This window comes from Alternaria alternata (genome assembly GCF_001642055.1).
Source record: "Alternaria alternata strain SRC1lrK2f unplaced genomic scaffold CC77scaffold_43, whole genome shotgun sequence".
Lineage (NCBI taxonomy): Eukaryota > Fungi > Ascomycota > Dothideomycetes > Pleosporales > Pleosporaceae > Alternaria > Alternaria alternata.
In genome coordinates, this window is record NW_017306232.1 from 50419 (window position 1) to 71897 (window position 21479).

At 51.2% G+C, this 21479-nt stretch overlaps 12 protein-coding genes across 12 annotated transcripts; 9 read left to right on the forward strand and 3 right to left on the reverse strand.

Moving 5' to 3' along the window:
* Positions 1-30: 30 nt before the first annotated feature.
* Positions 31-599, forward strand: CC77DRAFT_1067876 (hypothetical protein; the record flags this gene model as incomplete). Its single annotated transcript, XM_018529045.1, has 4 exons — positions 31-36; positions 175-270; positions 326-439; positions 489-599. 4 exons carry the CDS (start codon positions 31-33, stop codon positions 597-599), a joined length of 327 nt encoding a protein of 108 aa, XP_018378858.1.
* CC77DRAFT_1026663 (hypothetical protein) lies at positions 175-3798 on the forward strand. Its single transcript, XM_018526305.1, has 9 exons — positions 175-270; positions 326-439; positions 489-738; positions 787-1209; positions 1259-1494; positions 1542-2186; positions 2238-2772; positions 2831-2984; positions 3038-3798. Exons 3-9 carry the CDS (start codon positions 622-624, stop codon positions 3301-3303), a joined length of 2376 nt encoding a protein of 791 aa, XP_018378859.1. The 5' UTR covers positions 175-270; positions 326-439; positions 489-621; the 3' UTR covers positions 3304-3798.
* Positions 3480-4855, forward strand: CC77DRAFT_669522 (hypothetical protein). Its single transcript, XM_018532692.1, has 2 exons — positions 3480-3797; positions 3849-4855. The coding sequence occupies exons 1-2, from the start codon at positions 3656-3658 to the stop codon at positions 4763-4765; spliced, it is 1059 nt and encodes a 352-aa protein (XP_018378860.1). The 5' UTR covers positions 3480-3655; the 3' UTR covers positions 4766-4855.
* An 89-nt stretch (positions 4856-4944) lies between these two features.
* CC77DRAFT_950999 (WW domain-containing oxidoreductase) lies at positions 4945-5943 on the reverse strand (the record flags this gene model as incomplete). The annotated part of the gene is made up of 1 exon (XM_018535352.1): positions 4945-5943. The coding sequence occupies one exon, from the start codon at positions 5941-5943 to the stop codon at positions 4945-4947; it is 999 nt and encodes a 332-aa protein (XP_018378861.1).
* A 636-nt stretch (positions 5944-6579) lies between these two features.
* CC77DRAFT_1026667 (hypothetical protein) lies at positions 6580-7418 on the forward strand. The gene is made up of 2 exons (XM_018526306.1): positions 6580-7251; positions 7305-7418. Exon 1 carries the CDS (start codon positions 6640-6642, stop codon positions 7198-7200), a length of 561 nt encoding a protein of 186 aa, XP_018378862.1. The 5' UTR covers positions 6580-6639; the 3' UTR covers positions 7201-7251; positions 7305-7418.
* A 1766-nt stretch (positions 7419-9184) lies between these two features.
* Positions 9185-12463, forward strand: CC77DRAFT_669907 (hypothetical protein). The gene is made up of 2 exons (XM_018532693.1): positions 9185-9272; positions 9323-12463. The coding sequence occupies exon 2, from the start codon at positions 9657-9659 to the stop codon at positions 12336-12338; it is 2682 nt and encodes an 893-aa protein (XP_018378863.1). The 5' UTR covers positions 9185-9272; positions 9323-9656; the 3' UTR covers positions 12339-12463.
* Positions 12464-12588: 125 nt separating this feature from the next.
* CC77DRAFT_1067881 (hypothetical protein) lies at positions 12589-13185 on the reverse strand (the record flags this gene model as incomplete). Its single annotated transcript, XM_018529046.1, has 1 exon — positions 12589-13185. One exon carries the CDS (start codon positions 13183-13185, stop codon positions 12589-12591), a length of 597 nt encoding a protein of 198 aa, XP_018378864.1.
* On the forward strand, positions 12874-13753 carry CC77DRAFT_1026670 (hypothetical protein). The gene has a single exon (XM_018526307.1). The coding sequence runs from the start codon at positions 13221-13223 to the stop codon at positions 13638-13640; it is 420 nt and encodes a 139-aa protein (XP_018378865.1). The 5' UTR covers positions 12874-13220; the 3' UTR covers positions 13641-13753.
* Positions 13754-13870: 117 nt separating this feature from the next.
* CC77DRAFT_669928 (hypothetical protein) lies at positions 13871-15789 on the forward strand. Its single transcript, XM_018532694.1, has 3 exons — positions 13871-13974; positions 14021-15138; positions 15199-15789. The coding sequence occupies exons 1-3, from the start codon at positions 13920-13922 to the stop codon at positions 15529-15531; spliced, it is 1506 nt and encodes a 501-aa protein (XP_018378866.1). The 5' UTR covers positions 13871-13919; the 3' UTR covers positions 15532-15789.
* A 257-nt stretch (positions 15790-16046) lies between these two features.
* On the forward strand, positions 16047-16532 carry CC77DRAFT_950938 (hypothetical protein; the record flags this gene model as incomplete). The annotated part of the gene is made up of 2 exons (XM_018535348.1): positions 16047-16366; positions 16424-16532. The coding sequence occupies 2 exons, from the start codon at positions 16047-16049 to the stop codon at positions 16530-16532; spliced, it is 429 nt and encodes a 142-aa protein (XP_018378867.1).
* Positions 16533-17033: 501 nt separating this feature from the next.
* Positions 17034-19589, forward strand: CC77DRAFT_1003316 (HET-domain-containing protein). Its single transcript, XM_018523202.1, has 2 exons — positions 17034-17684; positions 17741-19589. The coding sequence occupies exons 1-2, from the start codon at positions 17369-17371 to the stop codon at positions 19549-19551; spliced, it is 2127 nt and encodes a 708-aa protein (XP_018378868.1). The 5' UTR covers positions 17034-17368; the 3' UTR covers positions 19552-19589.
* CC77DRAFT_1045353 (hypothetical protein) lies at positions 19430-21479 on the reverse strand (the record flags this gene model as incomplete). The annotated part of the gene is made up of 2 exons (XM_018527393.1): positions 19430-19852; positions 19904-21479. 2 exons carry the CDS (start codon positions 21477-21479, stop codon positions 19710-19712), a joined length of 1719 nt encoding a protein of 572 aa, XP_018378869.1. The 3' UTR covers positions 19430-19709.

Below are 21479 nucleotides of genomic sequence, written 5' to 3' on the forward strand. Positions count from 1 at the left end.
TCAAGCATTAGTCCGAACAGCAAGCTAAATATGAGAGTACCATACACTATCGTCCGCCGAAGTTGAATTCAAACTTAGTCCCAGATTCACTGCGGCTGTATCTGAGAGAGAATCGAATGGTATAAAGACTCTACGACCTCTGGAACCTTTATTGGCTTTACTAACACCCATCAGGCTTACCCCTCCAATCTCTCTGGCAAACACGGCGGCGGCTTCGATCCCAACAGTAACACTTCTATGCAAGTACCCTCGTCGCAACAATTCTATCCAGTGAGTTCGCCATCAACCTTCTACATGACTCTCTCGATCTGACAATTCTTATCAGACCCAGTTACATCACGGTGGCGGAGGTGCTTACGATCCAAACAATCCCACAAAGCCTGTCGTTGTAGTGCAGCATCAACCAGTATCACAACTACAGCCTACATTCTCACCCCAAGTACGTATCCTTTTCCCTGTTCTTAGTCATTACCCTGATAGAAGTAAAGACACAAGCCACAAACTACTACCAGCCTTATCAACAGTATCATCAACCTCCACCGCAGGGCGCAAGCAACCAGCCGGGATTCATTACTCAGCTGTGTGGTTGTTTCAAGTGAATAGATCGACACTACCATCACCATGGTCGCGAATGACGCTCAAGCATCAGTTCGCGAGATCGCGCCATATGAACATGCTGCTCCGTACCAAGGTGACAATGGAGCAAACGAAAAACAACCAGGCGTCTCGTCTATAGTGGTTAGTTGACCCATTTTCTTCCTTCATTCGTCGGCTGACATGACGCAGCGCAACGGCCCGATAGAGCTGAAAGGATATTCGTACATCTTCTCACCCATCACTACGGTGAAATGGGGGTTTCCGAACTTCTATCGCAAGCCAGGACTTGGATATCAGAAGCTTGGCCAACACCGTCACCGCGACTGCTTTGATCGCGAATGGACGGGCGATTATGATGATCGATACATCTCATCCTGGGATGGCCAGGTTTCTAAGCTCGTTGTACAAGCCGTCGACGATATCTTCGAAAACAACACGGGATCTACGTACCGGAAAACATTCATCCGCAACATTGCGCCAGTGTATTTGCGACTGGCCAACTGGCCCTTCAAACACATTGACTTTGCGCGGCTCAATGGGAAGATTCCTAGTGAAGACTACCCTATGCTTTGCCTCAAATGGTTCATCGCATCGTGTATGATCACGATATTTGCAAGTTGACTCTCCTCTTGGCTATGAGATACGACTAATGGTAGTTCAGATCTCTAGTCCAAGCCCTGCTGAGATAGCTTCACGAAACGGGGGCAACTACGATCCCGTGCCATATCAGTACTTTGGGTACCCAAAAGTCGCCAAAAACGCGATCGAAATGCATAAACCCAAAGGTCTCGCGTCGAGTGAGGCCAACCCTATCGCTGAACGTGTCTTGCGTCCCAGATATCTCTGCTTCTTGCGCGAGGAAGGTAAGCCGGCGATGATCATAAAGGTCGAAGATTGGTAAGTCGACAAGGCACATGCCATCAGTAAACCTCTGACATCTCCAGGCTGGCACAACAAAGCGGTCACAGTCTATCATATGTCTTTATCGCATACACCGCCGAGCAGTTCAACACGCCCAATGACTTTAGGGTCTTACATGAGATTGCCGACGCCGCGGCGCGCAACGCGGGTGTCATTGCATACTGGGTCGGATGTTCTTGTATGCCTGACAACCAACTCGAGGAGGACGTGTATCGTATATGCGACGTCATTCGAGGCGCGCAGTCCCTCGTGATCGCAGTCACAGCTCCGGCAAACAACAGGTACGAGATCAACACACCTGATCTCATGCTTCAACAATGGGGTAGCCGAGTGTGGACTTTTCCGGAAGTTCTCTTAGCTCCTGCTGGTGAGATGATCAAAGTCTACGTGCGTGACAGCGATCTATCGCAGCCAATTCTGGTCGCAAAGAATCAGTTCGCTGCTCAAGTCTGGCACGACGACGCTCATGTCGCCCGACAGCTTATCGACCACTACGAAGGAAATCTGATCTTGAGCCAGCTTGAGCTCGTCACGCTTGCTCTCGAGTGCCTGCACAAGCGCCAGACTGGAGAGTATCTTCCCGGTGATCATAGCTACGCTCTGATGGGCTTGCTTCGCGTCAGGCCACAGATCGATCGTACGGACTCTGCGTTCCAAGCATTCGCGCGGTATGTAAAACAGCAAGTGCATTCGCATATCCTATCACTGATACCCCATAGTCTCTCCCTTGCGAACGGTAGCGACCAGCTACTGGAGCGTCTAATATGCATGCTGCCGAAGACGCCGGACCAACCGTGGCACTCGATGGACGATGCCTATAATGCCAAGCTCTGGGACATATTGCCTCAAGATGTCGGTATTGCCGGTGTTGGTGAAGACGATAGCATCATCCTTGACGGTTGCCGTGCCGCAAATGTACGGTGGAAGTCGTTCACACCAGTCGCTCACACTCGGCGCGACTCGTGGAAACGTCTGATCGCGAAGTTGATGCTGCGTCTCGGCGGTGTCGTGTTCATCGTTGCTATTGCACTCCTTGCTATCCCTTTCGCTACCTCGATATTGCGCGCCATCGGCGCCTTTTTGCTCATCTACTCACTGTTAATCATGGGCTTATCGCCATGGTTGCTTCGCTTGCTCTATCTTGGCAAGTTTTGGGAGCAACAATGCTGGTTTTTTGGCTTTGAGGGCTACATGGACCTGGAAACGATTGAGACCCAGATATTTGGTGGTAGACTAGGGCGCATGAAGTGGACCGTATGTGCGCTCTCATTCCATCCATAACGTTGTACTGATTCTGTTCTCGCACTTGTAGGCAGCGGCTAGTCCACTTTCCAGGCACGAGCGCAATGTTCATGGCGAATGTGTTCCTATCGATCCAACAACCGATCCTGCCGTTGCAGCTCTTGTACAACGAGCGAAATCAGCTGGGCCTGGAGAGCAGCGCCTCTTCACGCTCGTAGATACCGGTGAGTGCTGGTGGTAACATGAGCAGCGCGAAGAGGATACTAATTTGTCATAGGCAACATGACGGCGACTCTCTTCCTTGCCGAACGCCCACCCGTGTGTTTCCTTATGGCCGGCTCTGAGGGCGGTATGAAGCGCATCATTGGTTGCTCCTACGACTGGACCACGGCAACGATGTACCGAGAAACCGTGCTGCGAATAGGTACAGAGTTCGAGGACAAGATGTCGCGCATCGGACGTGTCAAGATTGGCTTCAAGCGCAAGCAGCATCCCTTCGGCCCGCTGTCCCAGGTTGGTGAGGCAGAAGGTAAGCAGTTGTAGTGGATATCGCCCCGGAATGCGTTATGATGTTATGTTGTGCTATCGCGTGAAGTTTTGATTGCGCATGAGTTTCAGCTGCGTTTTGTGGATGACGAATGGGAATTGTTGGTAGCCTGGCCCCTGTGTCCCACCATAGCGTTTGTGGGGATTTCTACTAGCTCAGATAGGGCGAGCCCGGTCATCTTAGTTTGGATCCGTGACGACAAAGGGCCGACTGTAGCGTGAGGACAATCTATCTTGATAATCACATAATCAATGCATTCGACACACCGCATCTCGTCCTAAAAACATCCACAAAAGAGATAACCGCGCCGTTCCATAGCACAAGACTTGTGCCTCTAAGCGACTGACCATGTATCATTTTGTTGCCCCACTCTTCTTGGTCTCTTCGGAGGGCCAAGCGAACAGGGCCGACCACCAGCTCAACAACATCGAAGCCGTGGCCACTAAGCAGCGCAGAAAAGTTCAGAATCGGAAGAACCAACGATTGCATCGTGAGTCTGGTCTCAAGCACCCTAGGCGTTTCTGAGCTGATTTCGATAAAGGGCTACGAAAGAAGAAGCCAAACGCGGCTTCTGCTCAAGCCTCGCGCCCATTCCAAGTTGACCGCTGGCGTTTGGACGAACTGGACGACTTGCTCATCGATGCTGAGGATTCCGCTACCAAGGAGCTCACTACCAAGGATGCGAATGTTGTCACCTCGACTGCTACTCCCAGAAGGACTGTGGTATTCCGGGACTCACTCTTATGCGTTTCGACCTTAGTTCCAACCACGCTCAATCCCCCGCCCATGGTCTTCCCTCTTTCCACCGACCACCTCCTCCATCTAGTCCAATACAATGTTTTTCGAGCTTTCGTCTCCAACAAGCGTACCCTGAATGCGCTTCTCAAAGGTTGGTCATACGACAAGCCTTATACAGAATGTCCTGTTTGTCCTATCAGTTTACCCTACACCGACGACACCAACATATATCCTTTGAACCCTAACATACCTTCGTCGCTATTCCCCACTCGCTTGCAGCAAGAGCGCACGCACTCGTCCTGGATCAATCTCTTTCCATTCCCTTCGCTACGAGACAATTTCATTAGGCACGAGGAACGACTCGATCACTGGGATCTGTTGGATGATCTTGTTGGGGAGCTTATGGGGAATATACCGACCCAGGAGCGACGAGGTACGTCAGCTGCTATCACTTTGTCTGATCCAAAGACTGCCCCGGAACAGCCGGTCGCAGCGGTAGGCAACGATGACGATGGGGTCACAGCGGGCCGCAGAGGACTTATAGTCTGGGGAGAGCCTCATGTTCAACAGAACTGGGAGGCTACGCCAGAGTTTCTGAAGAAGTGGTCGTGGGCAGTGCAAGGATGCGACGACCTGCTTGCCTCTAGTAACCGTTGGAGGTTGGCGAGAGGGGAAGAGCCTCTAAGTCTTCCGGCAATAGAAGACTTGTCTTTAAATTAGAAACGTCCGGATGCGGTCTAAGAAAGATGGCCTCCAGGATGCGATACTTGTTATTGCAAAGCCACGATAAGGCAGAGAGTAGGATATCGGAGGATTGGTCGCTGGTGTAAAAAGACATCTTGTCGCTATGTTATGAAGAACTAGAAGATACAATCAGATTCAGTGTCTCTGCAGAGATCCTACTCGTCATCCGGCAATCCTACGATCTTGAGCGAGTCTTCCCATAACCTTTGGGCCTTCTCTACATCATAAGCCCATGGGGCGTAGCCCGGTGCAGTGTACTTGTCATCGCCTTCCTTGTATGGCTCCGGCTCTGCGCAGTCAACCAAGTATTTGCCACCCCTGTTCTTCCAAGTCTCAGCAACGGCGGCCCACACCGTTGTCGCAGCACCCTGCTCGACACTCTTGATTGTAGGGTATACGTGATCCTGACCATCGAAAGCATCCGGAGGCAGATGCTGCATAAGTGCGGTCATAATAACGCCTGGATGGACGCTCGTGGCGTGAAGGTGGCGCGAGCCATATCGACGCTCAATCTCATTAGCCAAGTAGATATTCGCAGTCTTGGATTGGCCATAGGCCATGGTAGGGTGATAGTCGCCCTTCTGGAAGTTGTAGTTGTCGGAATCATTGATGCCGCAGATGTTGTGCGCTGAAGATGCGAGGCTGACGACGCGGGACGGGAGGCTAGGCGACGCGGCTCCTAGAAGGGCGGGTTCTAGAAGTTTGTAGAAGAGGAAGTGTGATAGATGGTTTGTGCCGAATTGAAGTTCGTGCCCATCAGCTGTGAAACGGAGATCTGGTATAGCCATGATTCCGGCATTGTTGACAAGGAGATGGATCTTTGAAGCCTTGCTAAGGATAGTCTCAGCGGCGGCCCGAACCGACGAGAGCTTCTCCTGGTCCATCTCGACGATGGTCATGCGTGAAGGCTCTAAGATACCCTCGAGGGCGGATTGAGCCTTAGCTGTGTTTCGGGCGGTAAGAAAGAGGGTCGCGCCAGTGGCTGCTAGAGCACGAGTAGTTTCGATGCCTATGCCAGAAGATGTACCAGTAATGACAATGACCTCTCCCTTGAGTGTGTTCTCAGCCTTTTCGTCCTTGATGATCTGCAAAGCTGTTGGACGCGCATCGCCTGGGCCTTTGGGCGAAACATGGGCCTGAGCGTAAGGAGACATTGTTTCAACGAGACTGAACTTGGATACAGAAGGTGGGTGTGGCTCGATTGTGATGAATTGGTGAGATCTTGAGTGATTGTGAAGTGTATCGATGGAAAGATGTTCTACAGGCTGGCAGGCTGGCAGGCTGTCCACATATATAGTGAAGGCACTGCACATAGTCACACATCGCCGGGTCGCCGCGGACTCGGCACTTACAAACCATCGCTCTCATAGGGGCAGAACACGACGAATGCTTACACCGCTGCTCCGTATGGGCGTGTCTGCTATGTCAGGTATTAAGTGCTAAATGCTCGATATATCACTTAAAATGAGTCTCAATACCTGGATACGTGGGGATACTCGGGCATCTAGCTGCGAGCTAGGCTAGAGGAAGCGACAATGTCATCCTGTGGGGCTAAGCTAGACCGCGAGTATGGCCGGGGAGACCCCGAAGTCAAGACGGACTAGGCTGGAAGGGGAGAAAATGTCATCTGCGCTAGTTGTAGATCGCGTAACGAATTTCGCCAAGAACTCAAAAGCCTTTGACGGATGCCGCTTTACATAACGTTATGTAAACATGTTATGTTGGTAAAGCACCATGCCAAAATAAACGTTAGCTGTAGAAAACACCATGTAGTGCCGTAAAGCAGAGGTGTCGGACAAGTAGATACTGTAACTCTGCAGGGGCTATAAGCTGGCATCAATCGCAACTCAATGTGCAATCACTGCATCAACTTTCTGGCTAACAGCATCCTGAACAAGACCTTCAATACTCAACACACGGCCACATACGACCTCGACATGGCTCTAGTTCCACCCACGACGAACCTCAGAGAGCAGATGGAGACCACAGCCCGAGCCTTCTTGTCGGCATTCGAAGAGGGCGCAGCTCACAGCGACCCATCAGTCATCAATCGTGATCTTACATCTGACTGCACACGTCATTTCCTCCCGGCAACTGTTATGAAAGCTTTCGGACTTGCGGCAGGTGCTTCCTTCGACACGAACGCTTTTCAAAGCATGTTCGGGAACGATATTAGAGTGCTGCACTTCAAGGATAACGTCATGTCCAACTTGGCCATTGACGTGGAGGCGCGCCGCGCCGCTTTCACAGCGAAAGCCGATGTGTTTGTCAGGAGCAGCGGGAAGACGTATTCCTCTGAGGCTGCTTGGTTTTTGTACTTCAATGAGGATGGGTCCAAGGTCAAGAAGGTGGTTGAGTTCTGCGACAAGGATGCTCTGTTGGAGATGGCAAGCGATGTGGCCGCTGCATAGGGAATGTAAAGATGAGTCAGATATAAGCTAGGGAGCTAGGAATGACAAGGACTCAGCTAGAATCAGTGATCTATCGCTCCAGAAATGTACTCTCGAGAACTTACATGACGTTGCGATCGTGTTGTGCTGGAGATAACGCACGGCGACGCGATTGCCGGCCACTGTCGATGCATCTTGGCTATACTCACTTGAAATTTCAACAAGCAAGTCAACGAGGGCTGGAAGTGTGAGAAGCAGAATCACGAATGGGCTGAGAATAAGAACAAAAATGGTGTGGAGCCAGCTCTTCGGTTTCCACCAATCCAAAGACATGACTGGCCATGTCGCACGCCGGTGATTGAACTGACTAGAGCGCAACATGGTTGCGAATCTCGGCCCGCTGGATATGAAAAATATATGCATTTGTGTGCACGATATGTCAAGCTGCCGGCTTCACATTCACACAGATCCACTTCATGATTGCATCAACTGTTCTCAAGTACGCATGGAGGGAATCAAGAAGTACATCTTGTCCTTTGCAATGAGCGATCGATTGCATATGTGTGCAGTCATTAGCGGTGCCTGGTAGAAGTGGCTGCATCGTAACGGCGACCACGGGTACCCCATTGTGGCATGATAAAGCGCAGTATGCGTCAGACGATGGCATGCATACACAAGACCAATACCTCGTCTGGCATTGCTGATCCAGGCGCTGGATCAGTAAATTACAACCCGTTTTACCTTGTCGCAATGTGCCGATGATACAAACGTGCTTGGTCTGTCGGACGGAGTACGTTGCGATTTGAGAGTAGAACTTAATCGAAGTATAAACCCACTCGCGCCAACCGCACACGACATTTCAGCTTGGGGAACAAGATCAAGATTGGGCCCAAGCTTGGGACTTAGATACTGCCCGTCAATAATCAAAAAGCTGAGCAGTCCCTTGCTACCTGCACAGCTTAACATATCCTATGTTCATGGCTTGACTACACGAAGCGACGGATAAGTGGCATGCAGATGGTCTCACGCCGAGGCTGTGGCTGCTTAGAATGCTACACTCCACTCTATTCGAATGTGGTGTTGCGCGTGCGACAGGTATGCAGATAGGATCACCAACGTGAAATTGCGCTACATGCGATCTTCATTGCTTATAGTGTTATAACGATGTGCGCATGAATAGTAGTTCAGCAAAGTCATGGCTCTGACAAGGGGGAGTCTGGGCGTCTGGGCGTAAGTCAACTGAACGGTGAAGCCGTGCAGCGTTCCAGATACAGTTCATTTCAGGAAAATGGTGTTGTTGCGGTAGAGCTAGATATGCAGCTGCTGGGTGATTGTATAGTGTTCATCCGGAATAGCTAGGGGTGGTACCCGCCTGCAAATCCCGTGTTGTGCTTTACACAAATGCCTTTCGAAACGCTGGCAGTAGGCACCGCACATAGGGTACCAAGTTGTATGCGAGGTTCGGCTATGCAAAGGCGCGTTGCAACTATGCGCAATACTGAGGCTACCTAACCCAGCAGATGATGATCCGACCGGCGACAGCAGCGTATCGACGATGGGACATGTGTGCAGGCAGACTCTCGGAATTCCGTCTTGCTTTAGTGATCACCTTGGTTCAAATCGGGAAAGAAGCCGACATGCAGGGTGGTATGGCTGCCAGCCACCAGAACTTTGACATTACGTAACGACATCCTCAAGCAGAGATTCAGTCAAGGGACTCAAGAAATCTTGCTGTAAGTAGGCGCATTGCTACGATGTTGCCACCCAAGGGTAGGAAGCACAGTATCGATCACCAGTGCGGGCCACCAGGTAGGTAGTAGTAGATGCCGGAGGGAACTATACTTCCCTTGTTGCCGAGGGTCTATCATAACAAGTGGAGCGAAGCCACTTGTTCCTGATGCCCGGTTCTACCCGCCGGGCCGAGCCCTACGTTAGATGTCGGTAAGCCGCAGGAAGCTAAAGCAGCCTCGCTAGCCATTGCGGTTACACCTGATGCAGATACGAACACCATTTCACACGAAACCCATTGGCCAGATGTAGTTAAGCGCTGCCTGTCATCGCCAACAAAAGCAAAATTTGGCGTCTAGATACTGGTAGCTCATCTGCACTCACTGTCACAGTGTGGAGGCTGACCCACATGCAGTAGGGGTTGTATACAACACCGTGTGGCTGTATCGGCACGAAGTTTGACGACTGATTCGATAGCTTCGTTGTTATCATATTTTCTAACTTTCACACCGACTTTGAAGATGCATAGTATGGTGCCCAAATGTACAGCTTCGCTTAGATGCAAAGAAAGTTGCGTTCACGAAACGGGGTTGGAGTTGGTGTGAACGATTTCTCAATTTTCCGCGATTATGCTATATATGCCGAGTTAGAGAACTGCGAAACATCTCGACTACCGGTCAAGAGTGGAGCATCTCACCCCTATTTCTCTTGTTGACGATCTTGCACATCAAGCACACACGGCACTCGCCATGAAGTTTCTTCTTACTATTAGACTTCCCTCTGTCTGTTCTGGGACGGGCCATTCCAGCTATGCTATCTTCAAAGATACTAGCTCTGCTCTTTCTATTCCGTTTGCCAGTGCAGAGGCATTCGACGTATGGATATGCGATGGCGAAGAGGTGACGGGTGACCTCATGGACAGCTGGCTCGCCCAAGCTTGCCATATACCCAAGTCGATGCTAGTGCGAGATGCCACTAGCATCCCACGCCTGCAGAGATACGCCAATGGCCGTGTAGCTCAGATGGTCGAATTCTCCGAGCGAATGCCAGACGACCCAACGAAAGAATGGGAAGAATCAGTGCTCCGAGATGCAGAGATGCTCTATGCCCGAGTCCGTGCCAATGTCGGAAGTCAAAGAGTCCTTGGCGATAAGACGGACTCTCAGCTTGGGAAAGAAACTGTCCTGCTAGTCGGGGCGGGTATCATGAATCTGATGACCGCTCATTTCTTAGCTGTGCGTGGCTACCGCATTCGAGTCGTCGACCAAGGGCCAGACCCTCGCTTTTGCCAACCCAAGGATCGGGCGCGGCTAGGCGTTACAAGCGGCGGTCATAACGCTCGCATGTTCACCAACACTGAAGCCGACAATTACAATGAGCAAGGCAGCGACATATACCGGGACATGCAGCCCATATTCCGGAATACTGTCCGCAATGGCGGATGGAGTGTGAAGTCGCCAAAAGACTTTTCTAGCAAAGAACAAGCTTGGGTCGACGCTTTTGAACGCATTCCGGGTTGGATGGCCGCGACCTTCAAGAAGAATATCCATGAGGTGAACTGTGAGTCCGGGAAGATCTGGCAAGAATTTATGAACACCTACCCGCAGCTGTTCAGTGACGTCGGCTTCCACAAGGACATTATACGCATGTATACGGAGCCAGTCGCCTTGGAATCATCCATCGGTCTGAACGGTAGACTTGGTGCGCTTCTCCAAGCTCCTAGTCCCGAGGAGTTCCTGGAGCAATATCCCAGCTTCCGCCCTGCCGCCGAGACCAATCATCTTGCCGGAGGCATCATTGTGGACGGTTTCACAGTGAACGTCCACCTATTCATGGCTAAGTTGATACATCACCTCGCTACCCTGGGCACAGAATTCGTGTGGGATTGCGAAGTCCAGAGTATCCAGCGCAACTCTGGAGGCGAAGTCATCATGCTCAAGTCAGAGAAGGGAGACCTGACGGCTGATCACTTCGTGATAAGTCCTGGTACAACAAAAATTGAACTGTTGAACGGAACGGCCTCGGAGAATCTTGTCCATGGTGTTTTAGGAATATGGTTGCAGATCCCTAATCTGAATCCGAAAATGCAGAATTCTATGAAAATCCATCGACGTGGCCACAAAGTAGAAGATGTCAACATCACCGTTGCCAATGATGCAGAAACTGGTGAAGACATTCTCATCTTTGGAGGTGGATACGGTTACGTCGGTCTAGATCGCCCAGCACCAGACTCGCCAGAGATGGAGGCTCTGTACGCCGAGCTTGAGGAGGTTGCACGAATTTACTTTCCGCAAAACTACGCTGCAGCAAGTAAGCGTGGCCCTATGGCCTTTTACCCGGGCGGATACCGTAAGTTCTGTGTGCGGCCTTTCACACCTACAGGCCTTGGTCTTTTCGAAAGAGTTCCTACCGCTGGTGGTGGTCAGCTGATCATTACTGGTGGTAACAACACGGGTGGCTTTGCACAGGCTCCTGCTGTGGGACGTGCAGTGTTGCGATCACTGATGGGCGAGGAAGATCCCATTCATGTGCTTTTCCACCCTGATCGCGGAAGACTCCCCTTCGCCAAGACCATTGATTTGCAAGTGCCATGCAACAGTTTAAGGCTCCAGGATAGTTTGAATACGAAAAAGCGAGAGCCATTGAAACTACTCCTGCTCTGCTCGGATGGTCCTCAGCATCGTTACCTCCGCTATCGTCTCGATCAAACCTTTCCTGGCTACCATTGCATCCAGGAAACAAGCTATGGGCAATTCCACCAGCTATTGAAAAAGCGCCGCATCGTTGATGCGTTCTGGCAGAAGTATCACGGGCTTCGCCGCCAGATCTTCGGTCACGACCGTCAGCGCAAGGCGTACTTCGACCGTCTTATACCTCAGGATCATGTATCGCCCGGACCGAACCTCGTCGTCGAGAGCGTCAATTGTCGTGACGTATGGGACGCAGTGGAAGAGTGGCAGCCCGAGCTGACCATTGTCTCAGGCACAAAGTATATCGGCAAGAAGCTGACCGCGCGTGCGGGGCTGATGATCAATATGCACACAGGCCATCTTCCTGAGTACAAGGGAAACCACTGCATCTTCTTTGCACTCTACGATGGCGCAGTCGATAAGGTCGCATCAACGCTACATCAGCTGACATCGAGTCTGGACGGTGGTGACGTCCTGGAGAAGGTCTTCCCGCCTATCTTGCCAGGAGATAATGAGGAAAGTCTGTACACGAGATGCCTAGAGATGTCGATAGATCGTTGCATAGATCACGTTGGGCGCTTTTCGGAAGGAGAGCAGCTGAGTTTCGTGCCACAGAAGGCGGAAGGGAGAACGTTTCGACATCGAGACCGTACCCCGATGAAGGAGTTGTGGTTATGGTGGAAATTGAACGTGAACGGCTTGCTTACTGGAATAGCTAGATCAAAGTTGGCTATCTCATAAAAGACGCTATTTCAATTTGGAATCGCGCCAAGAGCCGAGCGTTGGGGCCACTGTGTAGCGAGTGTCTCTAGAGGTCTGGCTAGCATGCACTTGAACCTCGTGTTCGAGAACACATATATGTATAGCGATGCCTTGATTTCAGTTCTTCTATGTAGACTGTTGAAGACCCCATGTGACCTCCAGAGTATTATGTGAAATAGTACCTAGATGCTTGCCTCCTTCTTCCACCTTCAATAAGCCATACAGCATGCTATGCGATCTTGATAGTAACCTTTCCGAGGTTCTTTTGGTCGAACATGTACTGATAGGCCTCTTTCAACTGTTCCAGACTGAACTCCTGTTTGTCAACAATAGGATGAATATTGTTGGCTTCGATAGCCTTATTCATGTCCTCAAACTGCACGCGAGAGCCAACAAGAAGACCTCTTACTGTGCACAGGTTACTCAAACAATCCAAGAATGTCGGCTGCTCCTTGGACGAGCTGCCAATAAAACCAATGATGGATATTACACCGTCGATGGCGACGGCTTTGAGCGACTGAGCAATGGTTGCGGGTCCACCATAAGATGTGAAGCGCAAAGTATTACCAATCGATCGATCGACTAGACCATAAGCATGGACGCAACAACAAGCGCCCTTCGAACCACTGCAGCCTAGCCGATGGTATAACCGAAGGGCGTTATAGGACGCCTTGAGAGCGATGCATATTCCGTGGCTTACTTCCGGAACACCGGTGTTCTCGGGAAGCGACAAGCCCGTGACATCGTGCGCATGCGTCGAAGGAGCTCTGAGTACAAAGGCAGCAAGTAGGCACAACACAAGAAAGCCATTCGCTCTGAAAATCATCCTACACCGTACGAGACCGCAGATTCAAGACTACAATGCCACCACGTGCTCTCTCCGTTCACCCCTACGTGTCGTTTCTCTCCGCCGCCTTTGGTGGCATGTTCCTGACAATTGGCTTGGCCTACATATTCTCCCCCCGCCGCGGCTATGAGCTATTCGGCTTCAGCGCTGCCCCCAGCACACCCGCTGCCTGGTCGCTACCAGAATGGGCGCTGATAGAGCGCATCATGGTTCTATACGGCGCAAAAGACGCTTTCGTGGGCGTTGCCATCCTAGCGGCGACATTGGCTGGAAATCGACGGAATGCGGGGTTGTTGCTAGTTGCGGCAGGGGCTTGTGCAGGCGTGGATGGGTGGGTGGTGAGAAAGGAAGCGGGAGGCGGGGAGTGGAATCATTGGGGGTATGGGAGTGTGATGGTTGGATTAGGCGGGGTTATGATGGGGGTGCTAGGTTGATGGGGTTGATGGAACGGCGGTGGCATTCAGATGCTTACGGGTTAAGACAATGGACTGCGAGGTTCCAAAGAGTGTCTGTAAAAGTGCGGTACATGATGATCTATCTGTGGAAGTTGTCCTTTGAGTAACTACGTAAATGGATTGTGATGACGAAGATGGACCCTTCGATCTTCCACGTGCAGTCGCGTGTGTTTAGCGCGACTTCGGGACAACGCGTCATGCCAGTCGCGTTCCGTCCCGCATCTCAAACGAAACCACACGTATATCTAGATAATCGCGATGGCCGATGTCTGGAGCGGTAAAATCGTGCTACCAGATAATAATGCCATCATCGGTACATATGATCGCTCTCCAGGGCTGCCGGGGCTAACGAACTTCAGAAATCAGCCTTGCGTCGCAAAACTTCGCGTCTTCACCTACCCTTCCTGCTACGTCTCTACACTTCCTAACCACCGTCGATACCTCCAAAATACCGCTGTATCTTGCCGCTGGACCCAGCCTAGATGTGTGGACAACAGAAGAAGCGACTCAAGCTTGGTTCGAGTCGATATTGTTGAGCAATCCCCCACCGGGAAAAACGACCAGCCATGATGTAAGACAGTGGTGGGACCTGGCGCGCTCGCAATCGCCAATTGGCATTCTTGTACAAGTTCAAAGAGGCGAAGAAGAAGATGTGCATAGGCCGAGAGTGACTGAGATACTTTTCTATGGCACTATTGCTGCTTCGTCAACAAGCGAGCTACCAACACCACCGTCCTCTTCGCCTTATGTCGATAATGCGCACGGCGAGGTCCTGCCTGAGCTCCGAGTACACGCTCTACCCCTATCGTCCGATTTGCTGCACACTACTGTCGACATTGCAGGCGACGCCGAACCGCATTTCCTCCCGCCAATACACAACTCCCATGTCCTCTTAAAATCACCGAAACGCAACCGCGACCTCTTCGAAGAAGCTACCATCCAATACAAGAAAGCACGGGGCCGAGGCGGACGCGCAGTTTCCGCAGCCGCAGCCCGTGTCAGCGAGTCCCAGAACGTATACACCCACCGCAAATCCTCCCTCTCCATCGATACAAAAGCCTCGTCCTATCCAGACTCCAGACCACCGTCTGCGTCCGACCACTTATCTCGACCTACATCGCACCGCATCTCTCGATCGCCAAGCCTCTCGTCCGATACAAGACCGCTGAGTCGCAAGGGATTGCCAGAAGCTCATGCCAGACGGAGCAATTTGTCACAGGTCGCGACAGTCCCCATACAGCCCGAAGAGCCAACAACAGAGTCGCGGAACAAGGATGCACTTGTGAAAGTGGTCATGGCCGCAATGCGCATGCATGGGCTGCAGCAGCGGAAGCAGAATAGATCGCGTCGTGCCTCTGCAGCTGGTGCAGAAGAAAGCCAACAGTTGAGCGAGGAGGCTGCAGCTGAGGAGGCTGCGAAGGATGACGAGTACAAACTCATCTACCATCAGACCTACAAAGGCGCTGCACTGGCATTGGTATGTCACACACTTCCTTGTCCACACCTACGTCTCAAGACACCAACTAACCATGTCCAGCGCAAACACATGTCCACTGTCCCCCTCCATGCCACCCCCGACAAAATGCGTGACATTGTCGAGAAGCTACTTACGCTCTTCCTTTCCGATCCGCTCGCTGAACCGGAACCGGTGCCGGTTCCTGTGGAATCAGTGGCGACGCCTGGTGACAGGTCGAGAATTGGCCTTTTCGGGTCTGCGCACGGCCATGCTAGTCCGTTTGATCTGCCGAGTACGCAGAGGAGGCCGGGGATGATGAGAGCTGTTACTGATAGTCATGTGTACACAGGGAGCCCAGTGAGTAAGAAGAGGGTCAGTACTGGCGCAGGGCAGACGTTGGGCGTGCCGGAGTGAGGTGCTGCGCCACTGGAGCATGCTAGGTGGACCGACTCAGCACGGCAGGCAATTATGACAGATCATGTTGCGGATCAGACACGAGCTGTCGATATATCGCGCTTCGTTTGGAGGCAGCGCTTCTGCACGTTTCCTTTCTCGGCACTGCTTGCTGCTCGTGTCACAATCAGTCAGCATCATCAACCCACGCAAAGCGGAATGTCGACAAATTTGATGCTTCGACGCCATACCCGGCGTGCAGCACTGAATTACGCGCCCTTGCAGTATAGTATCGCGAATACGGATGACGAAGTATGTCACGGAAGTGACCTCGACCGCTGCAACGTGTCGTTCATTTCTGCAACGTCGTATGCCAAGTCGTCGTTGAAGCTGCAAGAACCATAGCAATGCGACGGTAGCATCGAATACGATCAACAAAGCTGTATAAAGCCCTACTGCCATGCTTCCAAGGAAATATCAAACAAAAAAGCACACTTCGCAACTCCCACCTCATTCACGCACCTCACTGTAGCAATATGCGCTCCAGTATCTCCGCCCTTGCTCTGCTTGCCTCCGGCACATCAGCAGCAGCATTCCCTTGGATCTGGGACGTTACCGGCTTCTCTAGCATCTGCAGCGCCGCCACATGCCGCTATTCCTTCAACGTTTCCGCACCTACCGGGCCCTCTGGTCAGCCTTCTTTCGACGCCAGCTTCTGTTCCGGTACCAGTGTACAGGGCGGGTACAAGTCCTGTGGTGTGGTCGGGGTTGACGTCCCGGCCGATGTGCAAACGCAGGAGTTCAACCAGGGTATCGATATCGGCGCCATCGTTAGTGTGCAATACGCGTTCACTCAGTGAGTACAGGCCCGAAAGGATGTCGGTGAAAGGGTATGCAAGCTGATTGGTGATAGGGGGGAAGTGAGATACACGTACACGGGCAACAACTCTGTTGCACATACCGGCCTAGGTCCTGCGGTGGATTTCCAGATTATACCTACAGAGGTTTCTGCTGTGGCTTAGTAACAAGAGATCTTCGCCGATAAGATCTAGTAGAGTCGGCAGGATATAGATGTTCGGCATGAAGCGAACTTTCTCACAGCAAAGCCAGCTAAACATATTATCTGTTTGTGCTATCTGTCTATATTCTGTTCGTGCTGTTCCGACGCTTTCCAAATAGGTATGTATACAGCTGCATATAGTGAAGCCAAGTAAGTGTTTGGGAACACACTTCTACTACGATACAATACAGTGTAATTCAACAGCGTCGTGCCTGCGTCTTATCACCAGCACGTCCATCGTAACAATAGAGATTGTACATGACAAGAAGAAAAGGGTTGGCAGTACATTAAGTTCGGGACGAGGATGAGAGTTTCAGACCCACTTCTTCTTGGACCTGCCTTTTGAACACGTGTACACGAGGTCACGTGTTAGCGCATTTTACGAGAACGAATAGTACTATAGTGCGTTATTTAGGCCTGATAGCATAGTAAGTGCAGTGCTGCCTAATCTCTTCTGTGCCACCTACAAGTCACAAACCTCAGGTCTTGCCCATCTCTGTCGCTCTGCATCCGCTGATAGGACGGATCTTGTTTACCCCGCTATCAGGCCGATCGCCACCTTGGCTCAATAGCACTGCCAGCGTCGTAACAAGAAAGCACTAGTAAGCAGTTCATGCTTAGCTTCACTGCCGCGACTTGGACAGCGTGAAGGGACACGCAACACGCTCCCAGCAGCCGCCAAAGACGGCTATGAATCTTTACTGCGACTTCAATCCACTCTACTTATGTTCTCCCTCCCTTGAAGTCGCCGCTGCCGGTACGTTGCGCTTTCTGGTCTAGTGTCAATAAGGCTGTAGCATGTCTGTCTCTGTAGCTACATCACTTTGTGATCGGTGCTCTCCTATGTTCCAAGGCTCTTTTCCTTGGGGAATTCACAATCATCATGCTTCCATTCAGAGTCTCGAAGAAGCAGCCAACAAGAACTGTGTCATTTGTAGGGATGTCTGGAAGGATTTGGTTAAAAGACCGGACTTTGATCGCGAAACTTTCCATGGTGACACCACAAGAGAAGATTGGGTCACAAGATATTACATAGGTCGAGATTGTATCAGCGTCTATTTATATGGACCTCCAGCCCACACTCATCTGTTATTTAGGTATGGGGGAACGCAGCGTAAGTCTGCTTTTCGACCATCTCGAGTGTGATCCCTATGCACTAACGTCAAGCAGTAGAACATCGATCCCAACCTCATACCTCACGCACCTGGGCCGGATCTACCTCGAACTCAGAGGCTCCGAAGAAATGGCTGTCGCAATGCCTTGGGACACACCCAAAATGTCAGGCTGCAGAAGTTTTGAGAGCGCGAAGGCCTAGAAAAGCTTCTACAATGCGCCTTCTCCAAATTGAACAGGTGGATGAAGACCAGGTCCGCTTGTTGGTCAACCCGTTTTCAGATCCCGCATTCGCGCCTCGTTACGCAACATTAAGTCATTGTTGGGGACAAGATCCATTCTTCATGTTGACTAATCAGACAAAGGACCAGCTAACGAGCGGTATTCTGACGTCTATTCTTAGCCAAACGTTCCGGGATGCCATATCGGTGGCAAAGTCTCTGAAGATCCAGTATATCTGGATAGATTCCCTGTGTATAATCCAAGACTCGGATCAAGACTGGGAAGAACAGGCGCCTCTGATGGACGAGGTTTACCGTCATGCTTTTCTTTGCATTGCGGCGGCTGCTAGCGCCAAGAGCAGTTCTGGGTGTTTTCGCACACGTGAAGCCAGCTCCAGGGCAACTTGTGAGGTAACGACGTCTTGGAACGATCGACCTAATAGCGTTTATCAGATCTATAATTCGAAAATCTGGCCCAACGTGTTTGAGGATCAGCCTCTCATAAGCAGAGCTTGGGTAGTTCAAGAACTACAACTGTCACCAAGAATCCTATACTTCAACTCTACCCAGATCTTCTGGCAGTGTTACGACAAACTTGCCTGCGAAGAACTTCCTACGCATATTGAGCCCGATTGGGGCACGGCCGATCAGCAGGATGATAATCTCAAATTCAACACCTACGTCTATCACCATCAGCCTTTGATCGGCGACCGAGCTCCGCCCATGATTCGTAAGAACGAATATATGCGTATCTGGTGTGGAATCCTTGAGCAATACACCAAATGCCGTCTTACATTCCTCAACGATAAGCTAGTGGCAATATCGGGCATAGCAAGGCTCTTCTGTCAGCCTCTCGCCGATACATACTGCGCAGGGCTGTGGACTCGACGAATGCCAATCGAACTTCTCTGGACAAGGGGCATGCGGGATTTTCCAAAGCCGGCACTTCCAAAATCAACGCAAGAATGTTATCGAGCCCCTTCCTGGTCCTGGGCAAGTATTGATGAGCCTATAACACCGAGTCATTTCCACGATCACTACCAAGATCGGGTCATTATTCTCGTGGAAACCAAGAGCTGTCATGCAACTACCAAGACGGGTGATGCTTTCTCTGAGATCCTGAGTGGAGTCATTCGGTTATCCGGGTTTTTATCAAAAATGAAACTTCGACCAATTCCTGATTCAGAATCTGTTACACACTGGAGTGCATTCCTCAAAGATATGTGGCTACATGACGCTGATTTTTTGGGTCTACCACGCGTTATATTGGATCACAAACCTCCGGATCCGCACGAGATGCTTTGTTTGCCCATCTTGCTTTACTTTGATGGTGAGGAGTGGGAACTCGAATGCCTTATCTTAGTTGCAATTGAAGGCAAGAAGGACACCTTCGAACGCTTTGGGAGATTGACTATTCCAGTCAACGAACTTTTGGCAGATTATCGCGAGTGTGAGCTTGGAGGTGAAGGCAGCGATTCTGAATTTGAAGATGAGGACAGCAGTGTTGAAGTTCAGAGCAGGCATAGCCCTTGGCATCATTTCATACTCTCCTGGGGTAAGTACTACGTTAATGGTGTTAAATCTGATGAATCGCTGGAATACAAGACGATAGCTGTTCCAGGGGCTGTCGAAATATCGATCGAGTAACAGCGTGGGAATAGATCTTCTCACAGGATACACAAACCACATGTAAAGATCCTCCTACATTGCTTCATTGTGCTTCGTCCCCAACGTTCGACTAGTCAGGCAAAGCAGATATTCCCATCATCGCAGCGTACAAATCATCAGCTCAACACGGAAGTACCCTAGCAGAGGCGGTTCATTCCGTGCCGTGCGGTATCCGGTCTTCTGATAGCCGTAACCCTCCCCTTACACAAAGCATCAACATGGAACTGACACCCCAATCCCAACACCTGTCCCAGCCTTCCCTCGCCCCTCCAAAACCTCTCTCTTAACACATTAGCCCGTGCCTCAGATAATAATTCCTCCTCCTCCTCACTCTCGCTCTCAAACAGCGTAATCTCCCTGACCAAATCCCAATGCTCCGCCCCATTCTTCCACCTCAACAGCATCGGTTCCAACAGCCTCCCCGTAACATTTTTATTCCGACACGTAGTAGCAAAATCCTGGATTTGGCCGTCAAACCAGGATAAACCAGGGTCAGCGGGCTGCCAGACGGACAGGGAACGGAACGATGTAGTAGTAGTAGCCAAGTCGAGGAGAGAGAGCGCAGCTTGGAACATGTACGATACGTCCATACGTGCATTCATTCTATACTGCGCCATATCTTTGCTCTCGGCGAACGTGAGACCGTGTGGTAGAATACTGTCATCCAGGGGGAAAGGAAGGTGGGCGTGCGAGAGATCAGGCCGGAGAGTAAGATGCTGCAGATTCGGCGGCAACAACGGGTAAATCTCCTTTGTGATGGAAAAGTCGACGTCGCCGGTTAAAAAGGGAAAAGGCACTTCGAGCGTGTGCAGTGCGGTGAAAGGAGTGAGGTCGAGGTAACCCATCAGCATCTCGCTGATGCGCGGTTGCTGGAAGAAGTAGGCGGATGTGTCGCAGTATTCTGCACTCAAGACTAGGACTTGCAGCGTCGAGGAGAAACGGCGGAGGTGGTCGCTCCACGCGTCTAGCGAGAGCATCTGGTGGTGATGCGAGGGGGGTAAGGGGCCGGGGAAGAAGAATTCGTAGGTAAAAGAGCGTAGTTTGGGCATGCATTGTAATAAAGAAGGTAGAGCCGGTGTGAAAGCGCCGGAATGTCGGAAGACGAGTGTGGTGATGTTGGTGGCTCTCGAGCGATCTACTATGGGGTTCGCAAGGTGCGGGTGTGCTGTGTTGATGTGTTGCAGACCAGCGGGCCACTTGAGATGGGATAGTTCCAACGTCTCGATACTGGGAATGTTGAGGAAGTGATCAAGAGTCATGCGGCTGCTATCGCCCTGGTACGCCACTCCAGTTCTACTGTCGAACATGAGAGATAGTCTTTTGATAGTCGACAATCGGCTCAGCAGAATGCGCGAGGGATAGCGCTTATTCCACGCAGTCTCCGGATCGAGGTTACGCAGGATAGTGTGCAGGTGGTGGAAGGTTACGGACTTGTAATCTGCTACATCCAGTTGACTTAGATTGGGCAGGACAAGCAGGATCAAAGCTGCGTAGGCGGAGTACTCGCGCATACTAATTGCATCTCTTAGATAGTCGCCTGTAGCTACCAACGTCTCATCACCCAACACGGTCATGGCTTTCCAGAACATGACTTGGTCGTCAAAGTTCTTGTCTGGTGGTAACCAGCGCTGGCCTACCGAAACATCTCCGTTAGGCGATAGGCCGAGGCGTATTGACTTGATGTTGTTGGCTTTGCGGGTGGAGTTTATGATGGCTAGGCAGAAGCGATCGATCCGGGGTAGTTTGTTGCTCGGCGGGATGAAGAGGTCAACATGACGGTACAGAAAAGGAATGGCGAGTTTCAAAAGACCCTTGTTGATTTGGCATACAGCGTAGATGTCGTGCTGGGGAAGGTAGGATACAATGTATTCCACGAGCTCGGCGGGCAGAAGGGAGAAGGATGCCAT

What these genes read in the sequence shown, in the direction of transcription:
- CC77DRAFT_1026670 (XM_018526307.1), top strand. Translation starts at nt 13,221, where the DNA reads ATGCCACCACGTGCTCTCTCCGTTCACCCCTACGTGTCGTTTCTCTCC.
- CC77DRAFT_1003316 (XM_018523202.1), top strand. Translation starts at nt 17,369, where the DNA reads ATGTCTGTCTCTGTAGCTACATCACTTTGTGATCGGTGCTCTCCTATG. An exon ending in TAGGTATGGGGGAACGCAGC is followed by an intron (nt 17,685 to 17,740) that starts GTAAGTCTGCTT and finishes AACGTCAAGCAG; the next exon opens with TAGAACATCGATCCCAACCT.
- CC77DRAFT_669907 (XM_018532693.1), top strand. Translation starts at nt 9,657, where the DNA reads ATGAAGTTTCTTCTTACTATTAGACTTCCCTCTGTCTGTTCTGGGACG.
- CC77DRAFT_1026663 (XM_018526305.1), top strand. Translation starts at nt 622, where the DNA reads ATGGTCGCGAATGACGCTCAAGCATCAGTTCGCGAGATCGCGCCATAT. An exon ending in GCGTTCCAAGCATTCGCGCG is followed by an intron (nt 2,187 to 2,237) that starts GTATGTAAAACA and finishes GATACCCCATAG; the next exon opens with TCTCTCCCTTGCGAACGGTA. An exon ending in CTTCACGCTCGTAGATACCG is followed by an intron (nt 2,985 to 3,037) that starts GTGAGTGCTGGT and finishes AATTTGTCATAG; the next exon opens with GCAACATGACGGCGACTCTC.
- CC77DRAFT_1026667 (XM_018526306.1), top strand. Translation starts at nt 6,640, where the DNA reads ATGTGCAATCACTGCATCAACTTTCTGGCTAACAGCATCCTGAACAAG.
- CC77DRAFT_669522 (XM_018532692.1), top strand. Translation starts at nt 3,656, where the DNA reads ATGTATCATTTTGTTGCCCCACTCTTCTTGGTCTCTTCGGAGGGCCAA. An exon ending in GAAGAACCAACGATTGCATC is followed by an intron (nt 3,798 to 3,848) that starts GTGAGTCTGGTC and finishes ATTTCGATAAAG; the next exon opens with GGCTACGAAAGAAGAAGCCA.
- CC77DRAFT_669928 (XM_018532694.1), top strand. Translation starts at nt 13,920, where the DNA reads ATGGCCGATGTCTGGAGCGGTAAAATCGTGCTACCAGATAATAATGCC. An exon ending in AGATAATAATGCCATCATCG is followed by an intron (nt 13,975 to 14,020) that starts GTACATATGATC and finishes AACGAACTTCAG; the next exon opens with AAATCAGCCTTGCGTCGCAA. An exon ending in AAGGCGCTGCACTGGCATTG is followed by an intron (nt 15,139 to 15,198) that starts GTATGTCACACA and finishes AACCATGTCCAG; the next exon opens with CGCAAACACATGTCCACTGT.